The sequence below is a fragment of the Mastomys coucha genome, unplaced genomic scaffold (genome assembly GCF_008632895.1).
Source record: "Mastomys coucha isolate ucsf_1 unplaced genomic scaffold, UCSF_Mcou_1 pScaffold6, whole genome shotgun sequence".
NCBI classification, from domain to species: domain Eukaryota; kingdom Metazoa; phylum Chordata; class Mammalia; order Rodentia; family Muridae; genus Mastomys; species Mastomys coucha.
This window is the reverse complement of record NW_022196912.1, coordinates 98356486-98369450: the sequence shown is the minus strand read 5'-3', so window position 1 is coordinate 98369450 and position 12965 is coordinate 98356486. Positions and strand designations below refer to the sequence as shown.

Genomic DNA, 12965 nt, shown 5'->3' with positions numbered 1-12965 from the left:
CTGCAGACCCTGGCCAGGCTGTATCATCTTGTGTGGGCTGAACTGCCTGTAAAAGCCCCCGTTCCTCAGAGATGCTTTCCCTTAGCTGAGGGAGCAATTCAGGCTAGTGGGACACAGGCAAACCCTTCGTCAAAAACGTTCTTCATTTTTGATCAATCTCATGGTCCTTGTTAGTATCTTTGATTACATCGGATAATGTGCTCTTCTGTTTTATAGCATTTTAATGGGCTTTCAAGCTCCCCTCCCCAGTTCATTTCCAGCTGTGTGGTTATTAGAATTTGATGGTAGTTTGGATTTGTAGCTGCTGGGACACCTGTGCAGGCTAGCCCTTCTGCGTGAGTACCGGGATCTTCCGAGGTGAGGAGCGAGAGGAGCCTTGCTTGCTTCCCAGAGCCTTGCCAGCAATTAAATGACAACAAATGAAACCTCCCATGGCTGTATCCCCCAATCGTAAGATGTTTGTTTTAAATCCTTTGGTTGGAGGGCTGGTGAGATGACCCAGTGGATTAAGGCTATTTCTGAGCAAGGCTGCCCACCTCAATTCCATCCTTGTTGGAGGGACAGAGCTGCTTCTGCAAAGTTGACCTCTGACCTCCACACAGTGCCCCCCCACTAGTAATGGTAATGATAAATCTTTAGTACAACCTGATCCATTGACTTAAAAAAAAAATAACAAAACCCTTGGTTTCTAACAAACAGTATAGAAGATGCTGTGGTTAGAATCCCGTGTGCTGCTGCTGGGACTGTGAAACGGCCCGGCCATTGTGAATAATGGCAGGTTAGTTTAAAAAAAAGAAGAAGAAGAAAGAAAAGAAAGAAAAGCAAAGCCGAATTTCCATATGGTCCATCAAATCCACTCTTGGGCCTGAACTCAAAATAATTGAAAGTATAGGCTCTATATTTGTCCTGTATGTCCACAGAGTATTAGGATGTATTTCAGTAGAGAGTATAGATATATTCATAGTGACTAAAGCATGAAAGCGATGCAGGTCTTCATTGACCAATGAGCCAGTAAGCAGAGTCTGGGATATAGAAATAGTCTAAAACAGATGGGTATTCTGACGTATATCACAGTATGGACGAATCTAGAGTGCTGTAATGGGCTAAGTGCAATGTACTGTCCTCAAAAGATCCAAATCCTATGAATGACAGAGGCCAGACAGTGGTAGGCAGGACTGGGGGAAGGAGGAAGAATTACTGTTAATGCTTGTTTAGCTCTGCTTTTAGGAATTAAGAGTTCTGGAAATGAGTGGTGGTGTCAGTGGTACAACATAAGAACTCTTGATACCTGTTATGGTTTGAGTGTAGATATTCCCCATGGGCCCTGAGTTTGGGCACTTGGTCCCCAGGTGGTGGTATATTTTGGTAGCTGTATAACCTCTGGGAAGAAGATACTGGCCTGAGGAAATGGGCAGACATTTAAACAGTGCTTCAAATGACTTACTCAATTCTCCCATTTGCCCTCATAATCTTTGTGGCCCCTCCTCTTCCTGCCTCCATCTCCTTCCTCTTCCTACCATCCATGCGGCTCAAGTTTGCCTGTCAGAGTTTATGCTGTTGTATTTGGATTTCTTTATTAGCTCTTGTGTTTAGTATGTTAGGTATTTGATTTCACTGTTTTTTTATCTGCTCAATTATATCATTGTCATGTTGTTGTTGTTGTTGTTTTGCTTTGGCATTATGGTTAGTGAGTAACATCATCTCTTGTCCAAGAATACCAAAGACTCACAGACATAAAATTGACTGTTTAAATCAGATCACCACCCTGTAAATCAGGATAATTTTCTATTTGTGAGTTCAACTTTGGGCATTGACTTGCTTTGAGTTCTATTATTATTATTATTATTATTAATTTTTTAGTCAAAATGTGTGTGTATCTGTGTGTTTATGCCACATACATGCACATGCCTGTGGAGACCAGAAGAGGACATTAACCCCCCTGGAACTGGAGTTACAGGTGCATTTGAGCTGCCTGACCTGGATACTAGGAACCAGACTCAGGTCCCCTGGAAGAGCAGTGAGTGCTCTTGATATCTGGGCCTTCTCTCTGGCCTCACTATTATTCTTTGACAGTTTTATATACATGATGCATTCTCATCTCTCTTACCTACCACCACCTGTCTTGTAGCTTGCTTACCCACATCAGCCTACTATATACAAGTTCCCATCTCACAATCACGTCTCTTTGTGACCTACTGTGTTTAACCAGGGCTGTGTGACCCATGGCTGTGGGGCTCTGTATTGGGGCCTAATGGACTCACTTTGGTAGGTATACAATTAAAGACAGCGACCCCCTCTTCCATAGCATCCCCCAGCAATTTCCTGGGGAAGGGGAGGTCACACATTATTTTAAATGCCCCTCTTGCTTATTTTTTGACCAGAGAAAGTTACTTATCTTAAACTGTGGGTTTAGAAGATCTATATGTGTCTCTACTCACATGCTACAACCGGTTGTATGTACATCATACAACCGATGGCTGTACCTCCACAGGACAGCTCCTCTGCTCATGTAGTCTTTATCCTAAATGCTTTATTCTAAATTCTCAGTCATAATGGGAATCAGGGAGTGTTTTGCAACTTATGAGAACAAAGTGTGGGGAATGCTAAAAGAGGGGGTTCTGGCAGCTGGATGTTCTAAGTCCTAAGCAGAACATTGCTATAGAATGTGCCACCTCCAGGGACATCTTAGCATCCTAGGACAGGGCCGGTCACATTTACTGGTGGTTTGTTCTTTGGGGCCCATTTTAAAGGAGTCTCTAAGTGACCTGGTAGATTTGGGATTTGATGACAATTTGTATTTTGTCCCTTAATGGGGCTCTTGGTGCTCATTGGCTTGATTGCCACAAATGCAGCTTCTTCTGTAGACATGGTAGGGAACTGCTCCCCTCCGGTTGTTTCTACCTCCTCTGGTCTCACCCCATTTGCTCTCTTGTCTCCTGTAGGCTTGGGGACCAGTTCTACAAGGAAGCCATTGAGCACTGTCGGAGCTACAACTCAAGGCTGTGCGCAGAGCGGAGTGTGCGGCTCCCCTTCCTGGACTCGCAGACTGGCGTGGCCCAGAACAACTGCTACATCTGGATGGAGAAGAGGCACCGAGGCCCAGGTAAGTCATGCCACTCCCAGTGTACACAGGGGCTCCAGCTTGGAGGAAGGAGTACTATTGTGCCTGGGAGTCCACACAGCTGGGCTGGGTTGGGAGTTAGATAAGCTGTACTCACAGTGAAGAAATTTAGCTGTGTATCCAGTTTATCCAAGGGACCAGACAAAGATGATGTGAGGTATTTATCTCAAAGAAGTCCAATGAAAGCAGCCTTCATTTTCCACCCTTGGGGTGTTGGCTAAAATCTGTAAATGTGTTTAGCTGTGGGTGAGGCTTAGTTTTGTCATCAGAACTCTGTCCCCGAGGCTTGTCATCTGTGAAGTGTGGATAATCTCAGTATTTACTATACGGAGTTTATCAGGATTAAATGAAAATATCTATAAACAACTCAACATACTATATGTTCTAAAATGCTAGTTGTTATTGTTGTCATGACCATGATTCTAAACTTCTAGGCTTCTAAGAATAGAATAAAACCCACTAGGGTAGATTAGGGAGACAGCTAGCTCTAGAGATGCACTTTTCTGTGGCCATATTTACTTATGTTAAAATGTGTGTGTGTGTATGTGTGCGAGCATGCGTTCACATGCATGTGTATAGACCTGTTTCCATGTGTGCATGGGGTACATGCATGTGTGTGATATGTATATGTGCGAGCATGCGTTCACATGCATGTGTATAGACCTGTTTCCATGTGTGCATGGGGTACATGCATGTGTGTGATGTGTATGTGTGCGTGCACATGCATGTGTATGCACCTGTTTCCATGTGTGCATAGGGTGCATGCATGTGTGAGCGTGTGCGTTATGTGTGTGCATGCAAGTATCTTCATCAATTAGTTGTTCTTCATCTTGTTTTTTTGAAACAGAACTTTTTCACTTTTACCAGGAACTTACTGATTCAGCTTGGCTGTCTGTCTGGCCAGTGAGCCCCAGGGATCTGCCTGTCTGCACCCCCCCCCGCCGCCCCCCTAGCACTGGGATTAAAAATGTGTGCATTTACATGGGTTCTAGGGATTGAACTAGGTTCCAGGCTTTCATGGTGAGCACATTGGTGACCAAGCCATCTTTGTAAACCTGCTCCCTATTTTTTGGTAGGGTCTCACATAGCCCAGGCTGATCTAACTTTCTATGGAGCCAATGATGACCGTGAGCTCCTCCAGATCCTCTCACCTCTACCTCTCAGGCTGGGATCTGTAGGCCTCTGCTGCCACTCCTGCTTCTATATGAGTCTAGTAAACAACCCCTTTCTGTTGCTTTGAAAAGTTTTATGTTTATGTAGAATTCAGACAATGGCAAAGAAAACTCAGAGTCCTCACAGCCAAGCTTCATAAACGGGCAACTCATGGTCAACTGTCTCATCCACACTTGGCTTTTACCTTTCTCCCCGACTCTGGAGGACTTTGAAGTAGATCTGCGACCACACATCATTTCACATATAAATACTCTGGACTTAAAATGTCAAGCCAGTTGGGTGCCATGAGACATGCCTGAAATCACAGTAGTTAGGAAGCTGACACAAGAGGATGATTGCGAGTTTGAGGCCAGCCTGAAATATAGGACAAGCTTCTGCCTGAAAAGACAAAGGAGAGGACCAAGCCAGCCCAGAATCACTATCTAATCAAATGGTCAACATTCATTTGTCTTGCTGCTTCTAGCGTAAGCCAGGGTCCAGATAGGATTCCTGCACTGCGGCTGTGGCGACTGTGAGGCTCTTAGAGCTCTGCAGGCTGTGCTGAGACTCTTTCTCCCTGGTACGTTGTTATTTGTTGAAGAAACTGGGTTGTTTGCACTGTAGGGTTTCCCAGAGCTCGGATTTGCTGATTGCATCCCCGTGGTGTTAGTGCTGTGAATTGGTAATTAGGTCTGGAGACTTATTCAGGCAGAGAGTTCTCTCTCTCTCTCTCTCTCTCTCTCTCTCTCTCTCTCTCTCTCTCTCTCTTTCTCTCTCTCTCTCTCTTTCTCTCTCTCTCTCTCTTTCTGGCAAGAGCAGTACAGATAGTAGTTTGAGCTTTCACCAGGAGGTTCATGAACAGATTTTTTTTTTGTATGTGTTTTGTTTTGTTTTGTTTTTTGAGACAAGGTTTCTCTGTGTAGCCCTGGCTGTCCTGGAACTCACTCTGTAGACCAGGCTGGACTCGAACTCAGAAATCTGCCTGCTTCTGCCTCCTAAGTACTGGGATTAAAGGTGTGCACCACCACTGCCTATGCCTGGCTAAAAGTTTTTTTTTTTTTTTTTTCCCATGCACAGATTCTTATTCCATCAAAGAGTTGCAAAAAAAAACCCACCAAACAAAATAACCAATGTGGCATTTGATTAGAGGTCATGATTATTTTCCATTTATTAGCTCTACAGCTTCTGTAAAGAAAAACATCCTCTCATTAAAACTTTGGTTATTATGAGGTACAGCTGACAGGAGATAAGTGATGTTTCCCCTGTATTTATTTACCGGTTTTCAGAATAATGAGTTGGTTCCTTGGTCTTGTCCACAGTTGATCAATGTGGTTATTTCAAGGGCTATCGTGAACTCGGACTTAAGCCCGTTTGGTGCACTTTAACCCACTGCAGCCATTATTCTGACTGATGCTTATTTTCAGCCAGAAGGGCTTTGGAAACAGCCCCAGTTTTTTCTCATGGCTTCCTTGCCCTCATGAGAGTGGGACAAATCCATGTTGGCTCACCTGTGCACTTTCTGCCTTAGATCTAGATGGAACTGCTTCTCCTAGAAGTCCTGGATTCTTGTTTTCGTAGATGTTCTGAAATTGCCATCTATGTTTCCTAGGTTTCTCATGATTTCTCAGACAGCATCCTATAAAGTATGATATTTTTAACTGAATGCTATTGAATTATACTATTTCCTAGCCAATTCAGCTTTAGTTTGTATTTAACTGTCTTTATATCCCTTTTCTCAGACATCCACCCCCTCCCTCCACACACACACAAGCACACACACACATACACACACACACACACAAGTGCACTCATGTACATATGTACCACACACACGTACATACACATGTATGCAAATGCACACATAAATACACACATGTACTTATACCCCTGAACCTGGGTTTAGTGACGTGGACTCCCTTGCTTCATCGCATACAGAGCTCACAATAGGTACTCCGGCAGTTCAGTAACAGCAGGGCTATTCACAGTAATATTACTGGACAGGGCTTAGCACTTTTTCTTTTTGCATTTTGTATCTCTTGTCCTTCTTAGCTTGTGGTGTCAAGCCACTGTGCCTCAAAGTCACTTCAGATAGTCTTCTGTGTTGGTTGTGACAGTAAGTCTTATACATGGTTGGATTTATAGGTTTTATTTTGGTTTTACTTATTAAGGGTTGCTCTGTGTAGAGGTTTCATAGAATTTCTTTTCTTAAAATTAGCTTCTCATGTTGAGTCACCGTTTACCTCTTGGGAATTGCACACGGTACTGAGAACACCTTTCTGGTTTTCATTCGCTTTCCCCAAAGATCATACCAGAAGTTGATATTGGTAAAATGTGTGTGAGAAGCTCTTGCCGTTCTTTATTTCTTTTTTTATTATTTAAAACAATTTTAAAATGAAAATATATTTTGATCACATTCTTCCCTTCCCCAGATCCTTTCCCCCTCCCTAGCCTTCCATCTTTAAGTTCTTTTTCAAAAAATGGACAAAACTCTAAGACAGAAACAAATACCCCAAACAAACAAACAAAAAAACCCCCAAAATAATAAAAAAAACCTAACAAACTATAACCAAATAAAGACACATGTGTGCACACATACACACAACTGTGGAGTCTATTATATGTTGTTCAACTACTACCTTAGTATATAGGTTTTCATTCATTCAAAAATATAAAAAATAGTATATAATAAGAAAAGATAAAAACTATCCCACTGAAGTTGGTCAAGACAAACCAACAGAAGGAAAAGAACCCAACAGAAGACACAAGGAACAGAGACCCACTCATTCACACACACACACACACACACACACACACACACACACACACACACAGGAGTCCCATAAAAACACTAAGCTCAAAGCCATAATCTAAGTGCAAAAGACGTGGTGTAGATCCAAGCAGGCGCTATGCATGTCTCTTCAGTCTCTGTGAGTTCACATGAACTTTGCTCATTGATTTAGAAGTTCTTAGTTTTTCTTTGTCCTCCATCAGCCCCTGGATCCTACACCCCACCTCCTCTTCCATGGGGTTTCCTGGAGATCCTGTCATTTTATCCCATGTAACCAAAACTATAATCAAGACAGGAAACTCCTCAGTGCAAAGATCTTTTTCATACAAGTCTGTCATAGCCACACCCAACCTTTCATCTCATCAAGCCCCTTTACCATGTTCATCTATAAGCTAGCTGTCCTACTGACCAGTTAACTCAGTTGGTTAGATGGTGGCACTAATAAAATAGCTGGGTTAAACATTCCCTCTCTACTGAAGAGCACATAAAATCATCACACAACTGTGATTTTCCATATTTGAAGAATACTTATTGCATTTACTTAAAGATCTGTGGTAAGGGTTAGATTGCTTTCATCGGAGAACATGTTTTTTCCTTTATTCCCAAGGAATACTTGTGCTAGGTATAAAATAACAATTTGATCTTTTTTTTTTTTTTTTTTTTTTTTTTTTTTTTTCCTGAGTAGCATTTGAAAGACTTGCCATGTCTTAAGACAGCTAGTGATATGAAATCTGCCGGCTATCGCATGGGATCTCCCTTGTATGAGAAGCGTTGTTTCTTTTCATTGCTGTCAAGGGTTTTCTTTGCTTTTACTTTTCCAAAGTCTAAAGTTGATGTGCCTTGGAACAGATTTGTTCAAATCTATTCTATTTGAAGCTTACTTGGAGTTTTGGACCTGTCAGGTTTTTTTTGTTTTTGTTTTTTCTCCATGTTTGAGAGATTTGTTGGCAATTACTTTCAGCCCCATTCACTTCCTTTTGGGGATGCCAATAGCACACGTGCTAGATCTCTTGTTAGAGCCCCAGAACTGCCCTCTTTGCTCCCTAGGCTCTATTCTTGGTTTAAAAATTTAAACTTTTGTTGCTATGTGTAGGGAGATTATGCATGAATGTTAGCACACCACGTGTGTGCAGTGCTTGCAGATGCCAGTAGAGGGCGTTGGATCCCCTAGAATTGGAGTTAGACAGTTGTGAGCTGCCACGTGGGTGCTGGGAATCAATTGGGGTCTTCTAGAGAGCAATGGTGTTCTTAACTGCGGAACCATCTCTGCAGCCCCTCCAGATTCTATTCATTTTTGTTTTTCAGTTCCTCGGTTTGAGCAATTTCTATAATTTCTCTTTTATTTTCCTCCTTTGGATTCTGCTAATGAGCTTCATTCATGGGAAAGTTTTTGCTTCTTTGATTACAATTGTTCATCTCAATTTCTTGTTTGGTTTCTTGAATCTTTTATGTTTTATTCTTTTTCTATTTTTCTTTTATTAAAAATAGAATGTTTTCATACAGTATATTTTGATTTTGATTTTCCCTCCCAGAACTCCTCTGAAATCCTTCTCCACCCCCATCTCTGATCTGAATTCACATCCCTTCTGTCTCTAGTTAGAAAACAAATAGGCATCTAAAGAATAATAATAAAATAAAATAGAATAAAACAAAAACAAACAAGCTGGAATAGGATAAAACACACAAACAAACAAACAAACTAACAAAAAGCCCAAACTGAAACAAAGGGAAAGCACAGGAAGCACATATAGATGCCAAGACAGACAGGTTCGTACCCGCAGGAACCCCATAAAACCTCAAAGCTGAAAGTCATCCTATGCATGCAAAGGACAGAAAGCCTTCTGGGTGATGATAGCGCACGCTTTTAATTCCAGCACTCAGTAGGCAGAGGCAGGTGGATTTCTGAGTTCGAGGCCAGTCTGGTCTACAGAGTGAGTTCCAGGACAGCCACAACTATACAGAGAGATCCTGTGTGTGTGTGTGTGTATGTGTGTATGTGTAATTTGACATGTGTGCACACATAAGACCACTTGTACAATCCAAATAATGATTATATCCACAACCCTACAGCCCCTTTAGCCCAGTTCCGTTTTATCTTTCTATCTCTTCTCCCTTTTTCTTAGGGGCAAACCACCTAGTTCTTTCTATCCTGGAATCAATGGCTATGTACTCCATTCTAGAGGTGGTGGTGCCTACATTCTTTCGCTTGGTATAATTACTTCAGCATCATCTACGTACTAACATGCATCTGTAACAGCTCCTTCCTTTGCCAGGAAGTGTCCTAATGGATGGCTGCCACACTGTTTATGCCCATTTGCCTGCTGATGAAGGTCTGGCCTTCTTTCTAGTTTCTGATTATTATTAAGGAGGGCTTTTATGAACACCTGCGCTCAAGTCTTTGCATGGACACATGCTTTAATTCTTCTGGGGCAAATGGCTCAAACACCGAATGGCCAGATCATGAAGGAGGTGAATGCTTAATTTTTAGGAACTTGCCAGGTGATTTTCCAAAGTGAAGTGTAGATTATCCCCTCCTGCCATGTGCGAAGGCTCCACTGCTTTTTTCTCTCAGCTAATACTACACATTGTCCGTCAAGAAGAAATCTGGCCCTTCTGGAGGGTGTATAGTGATGCTTACTATAGTTTTAATTTGTGTTCCCTTAATTAATGGTGCTATTGATCATCTTTATATGTGTTTTTTTGCCATTGAAAACAAGCTGTTCTTTCCATGTCCATGTTCAAAAACAGATATGTTGTTCTCTTCACACGAGCAATCATTTGATTCCCTGTAGTTACCCCCTGAATGTCCACAGTTTTACTAACCTCTGACATTCCCTTTACCTGGAGAATCATCAGACCCTTGCGGTGAAGGGTCCAGTTTTCCAAGACTGCTCATTTCATGTGCCAACTACAAGTCCAGGCTGTCAATTGTGTTTCTGACCTCTGAATACAAATTAGGAGCTCTCATGATGCCCTTCAGATTTGGTCATTTGAGAGCAGCTCACAGAGGTCTGAGAAGTAGTCTCTCTGTCTGGACCTGCAGCTAGTTACAAAGGAGCCACCTCGGCTATCTCCATCCCCTGTCTCCCCCCCCCCCCCCCCCCCCCCCCACCACACATGTCCTCCTTGGCTCTTCTCTCTGCTCATCTCCATTCATTTGTAATTGTTTGACACTAAGGGTCTCACAGTGACATAGTTGGTGGGGTCCTGGATTAGTGCATAGCTCAGCTCTCCCTGGAAAAGCTTCCTCTTACAGTAGATGAGCAATCAACATAGAGACCTACAACTAGGCAATGTGCCAAGGGTCCAGGGATGCATATGGAGGAGATGACAGAAACACTGTAAGAGCCAGAAGTGGTAGATACCTTTATGGAAACAGTGTTTTCCAGACATAACAGGGAAGATCCACATATGTACCCACAGAGGCTGTGATAGCGTGCATGAGACCTGCACGAGCTTAAGCCAGATTCGAGGGAGGGAGAGTGGGCATAAAGTCGCACCTACAGCCAAGAAGTTATTTGAACGTGATAGCTGCTGGGAGAAAGAAAATCGGTCTTCTGCAACGGACTGAATGGGTCTATCAGCCATACCCAGGGCAGGCCCCATGCTCAGAAGTGGAAGATGACCAAAACAAGACTCTATGGTTTTTTCAGTGGCTCTTTTCTTTTTCTCTCTTTCTTTTTCTTTCTTTCTTTCTTTCCTTCCTTCCTTCCTTCCTTCCTTCCTTCTTTCTTTCTTTCTTTCTTTCTTTCTTTCTTTCTTTCTTTCTTTCTTTCTTTCTGTCTTTTTTCTTTTTCTTTTTTCCTTTTGGGATAGGGTTTTCTCTGTGTAGCTCTGGCTGTTCTGGAATGCACTCTGTAGACCAGGCTGGCCTCAAACTCAGAAATCCGCCTGCCTCTGCCTCACAAGTGCTGGGATTAAAGGCATGTGCCACCACCGCTCAGCTTATCTTTTCTTTTTCTTCTTCTTTTCTTGAGAGAGAAAGAACATGAAGTTGAGTGGGTAGAGAAGGTGGGGAGAGGATCTGGGAAGAGTTGGGGGATGGGAAATGATACTATAAAAGCACACTATGTAACATTCTCAAAGAATAAATAAACAACAAAAGGGAAAATGGTTTAATGAGCTATGAGGGAGAGGTACCAGGGCAAGAGGCGAGGAGAGACTTGCCATCTCCATTTGTGACAGTCCTAGTACCTCTGTGTGCTCACTAGCAGAGTGCTCTGAACGTCATCCCCGTGGGTTTCCGTGGTCCCTTCATTGGGTGTGCATGGATGATTAGGTACACTGATTGTTAGTGATCTGCTTAGACCCCAGTGCCTTTTCTTGCCATGAAGATCGGAGGTCAGAGGTCAGAGGCTGAAGGTCTGGAGGAAACTGGATGCTCCAGCCTCATAATTATTGTGTGTTTGGTATCCCTGGCAACACTCTCAGTCTGAGGCTAGACTAAAACCTCCAGTCAGTGGTGATCTTATTAGTGCACAGAAGGGCCCCTAGAGAATCAGAAAAGAGGGGCTAAAGATGCTGCATTTCTAACTATAGTCCCAGGATCACATGGTCAGTCTACTCATCTGCCTGCTGCTGAGGTGTTCACCATTTTTGCCCATTTAAAGATTGTTGGATTTGGGTACTTACATAGTAAATTAAGCATCTTTATCACACAGACACACACACAGACACACACACACACACAGACACACACACACAGACACACACACACAGACACACACACAAACACACACATACACACACACACACACACACATACACACACACACACACTGCAAATGTTTTCTCTCCATCTCTGATTTGTATTTTTGTTGCCCTAATAGCCTCTTTCAAGAAGCAGAAGGGTTAAATATTTTTGTGTGTGTGAAATCCAGTTTATCCCTTCATCCTCCTATGAATTGGGCTTTTGGCAGTGAACCTGGGAAATTACTACCTACTAAATGGTACAGGTTTTTTCTTCTAGAATTTATAATTTTCGATTTTATTTTGGAGCTATAATTTATACAGTGCAAAATATGAACTAGCTTATTTTTATAGATGTTCCCTTCAGTATAATTTGTTGAAAAGACTAGCCTTTCTTTAATTTTCTTTATATTATTGTCAAGGATTAGATGTTTACCCATCTCTGGGTTTCATCTCTGGGTTTTGCTCTGTTGTTCTTTGTCTGTCTTTACACATTTATGTAGTTTCGTAATACACCTTAAAATGAGGTGGTGCACACTTTATAATCCCAGCAGATGCATGCACGTCTCTGAGTTTGAGGTCAGCCTGGTCAAGTTCTGGGCCAACCAGGGATACATAGTGAGATTCTGTCTTAAAAGAAAAAAAGAATGTTATATTTCTCTAAATTTGTTTCTCAAACTTATTTTTACTACCCTGGGTCCTTTGCACTCCTGTATGGATTTTACTGCCTAATTATTTGTACAACTCTATAGTTACACCTGGGGAAATGGACAGTTTTCACTGTGAAGTCTTCTAAGCATGTCTTCCCAATTACTGCTTAAGTTTACTATCGGTGATTGTAGTGGTTTTCATAGAAACTTTTTGGGCAGACTGAGGAGTGATTTCTGCAGCCCCTGAGAGTTTTTAAAAATGTGAATGGATTTTGCATTTTTAAAATGTCTATTGAGATCATGTTTTTTTTCCCTCCCTGTGGCTTGTTAATATGGTGAGTTGTGTTGGTTGGTTTTGAACATCCCACTGACGCCGTGTTCCTGGGATCAGCATTGCTTGCCATGATGTATTTCCTGGCTATGTTACTGACTTCATGTCACCAAGGTTTTATTTGTATTTTCTCTCTATTTGAAGAGTTCTGGTCTATAGCCATTGTGTGATGCCGGGTCTTGGCTGAGTACCAAAGGATGCTTTGTGTAAGGAATTGGGGAAGTTTTTTTTTTT

The 12965-nt window shown here is 42.2% G+C and overlaps 1 protein-coding gene across 4 annotated transcripts in view; it reads left to right on the top strand.

Annotated features, from left to right (window-relative positions):
• Nucleotides 1-12965, top strand: part of Dpf3 (double PHD fingers 3) — a 285974-nt gene that overhangs the window by 122546 nt on the left and 150463 nt on the right. For all 4 annotated transcript variants that reach the window (XM_031357677.1, XM_031357681.1, XM_031357678.1 and 1 more), the window contains exon 2: nt 2943-3103. In XM_031357677.1, the coding sequence (XP_031213537.1) occupies nt 2943-3103 (161 nt within the window). The remainder of the gene's footprint in view (nt 1-2942; nt 3104-12965) is intronic.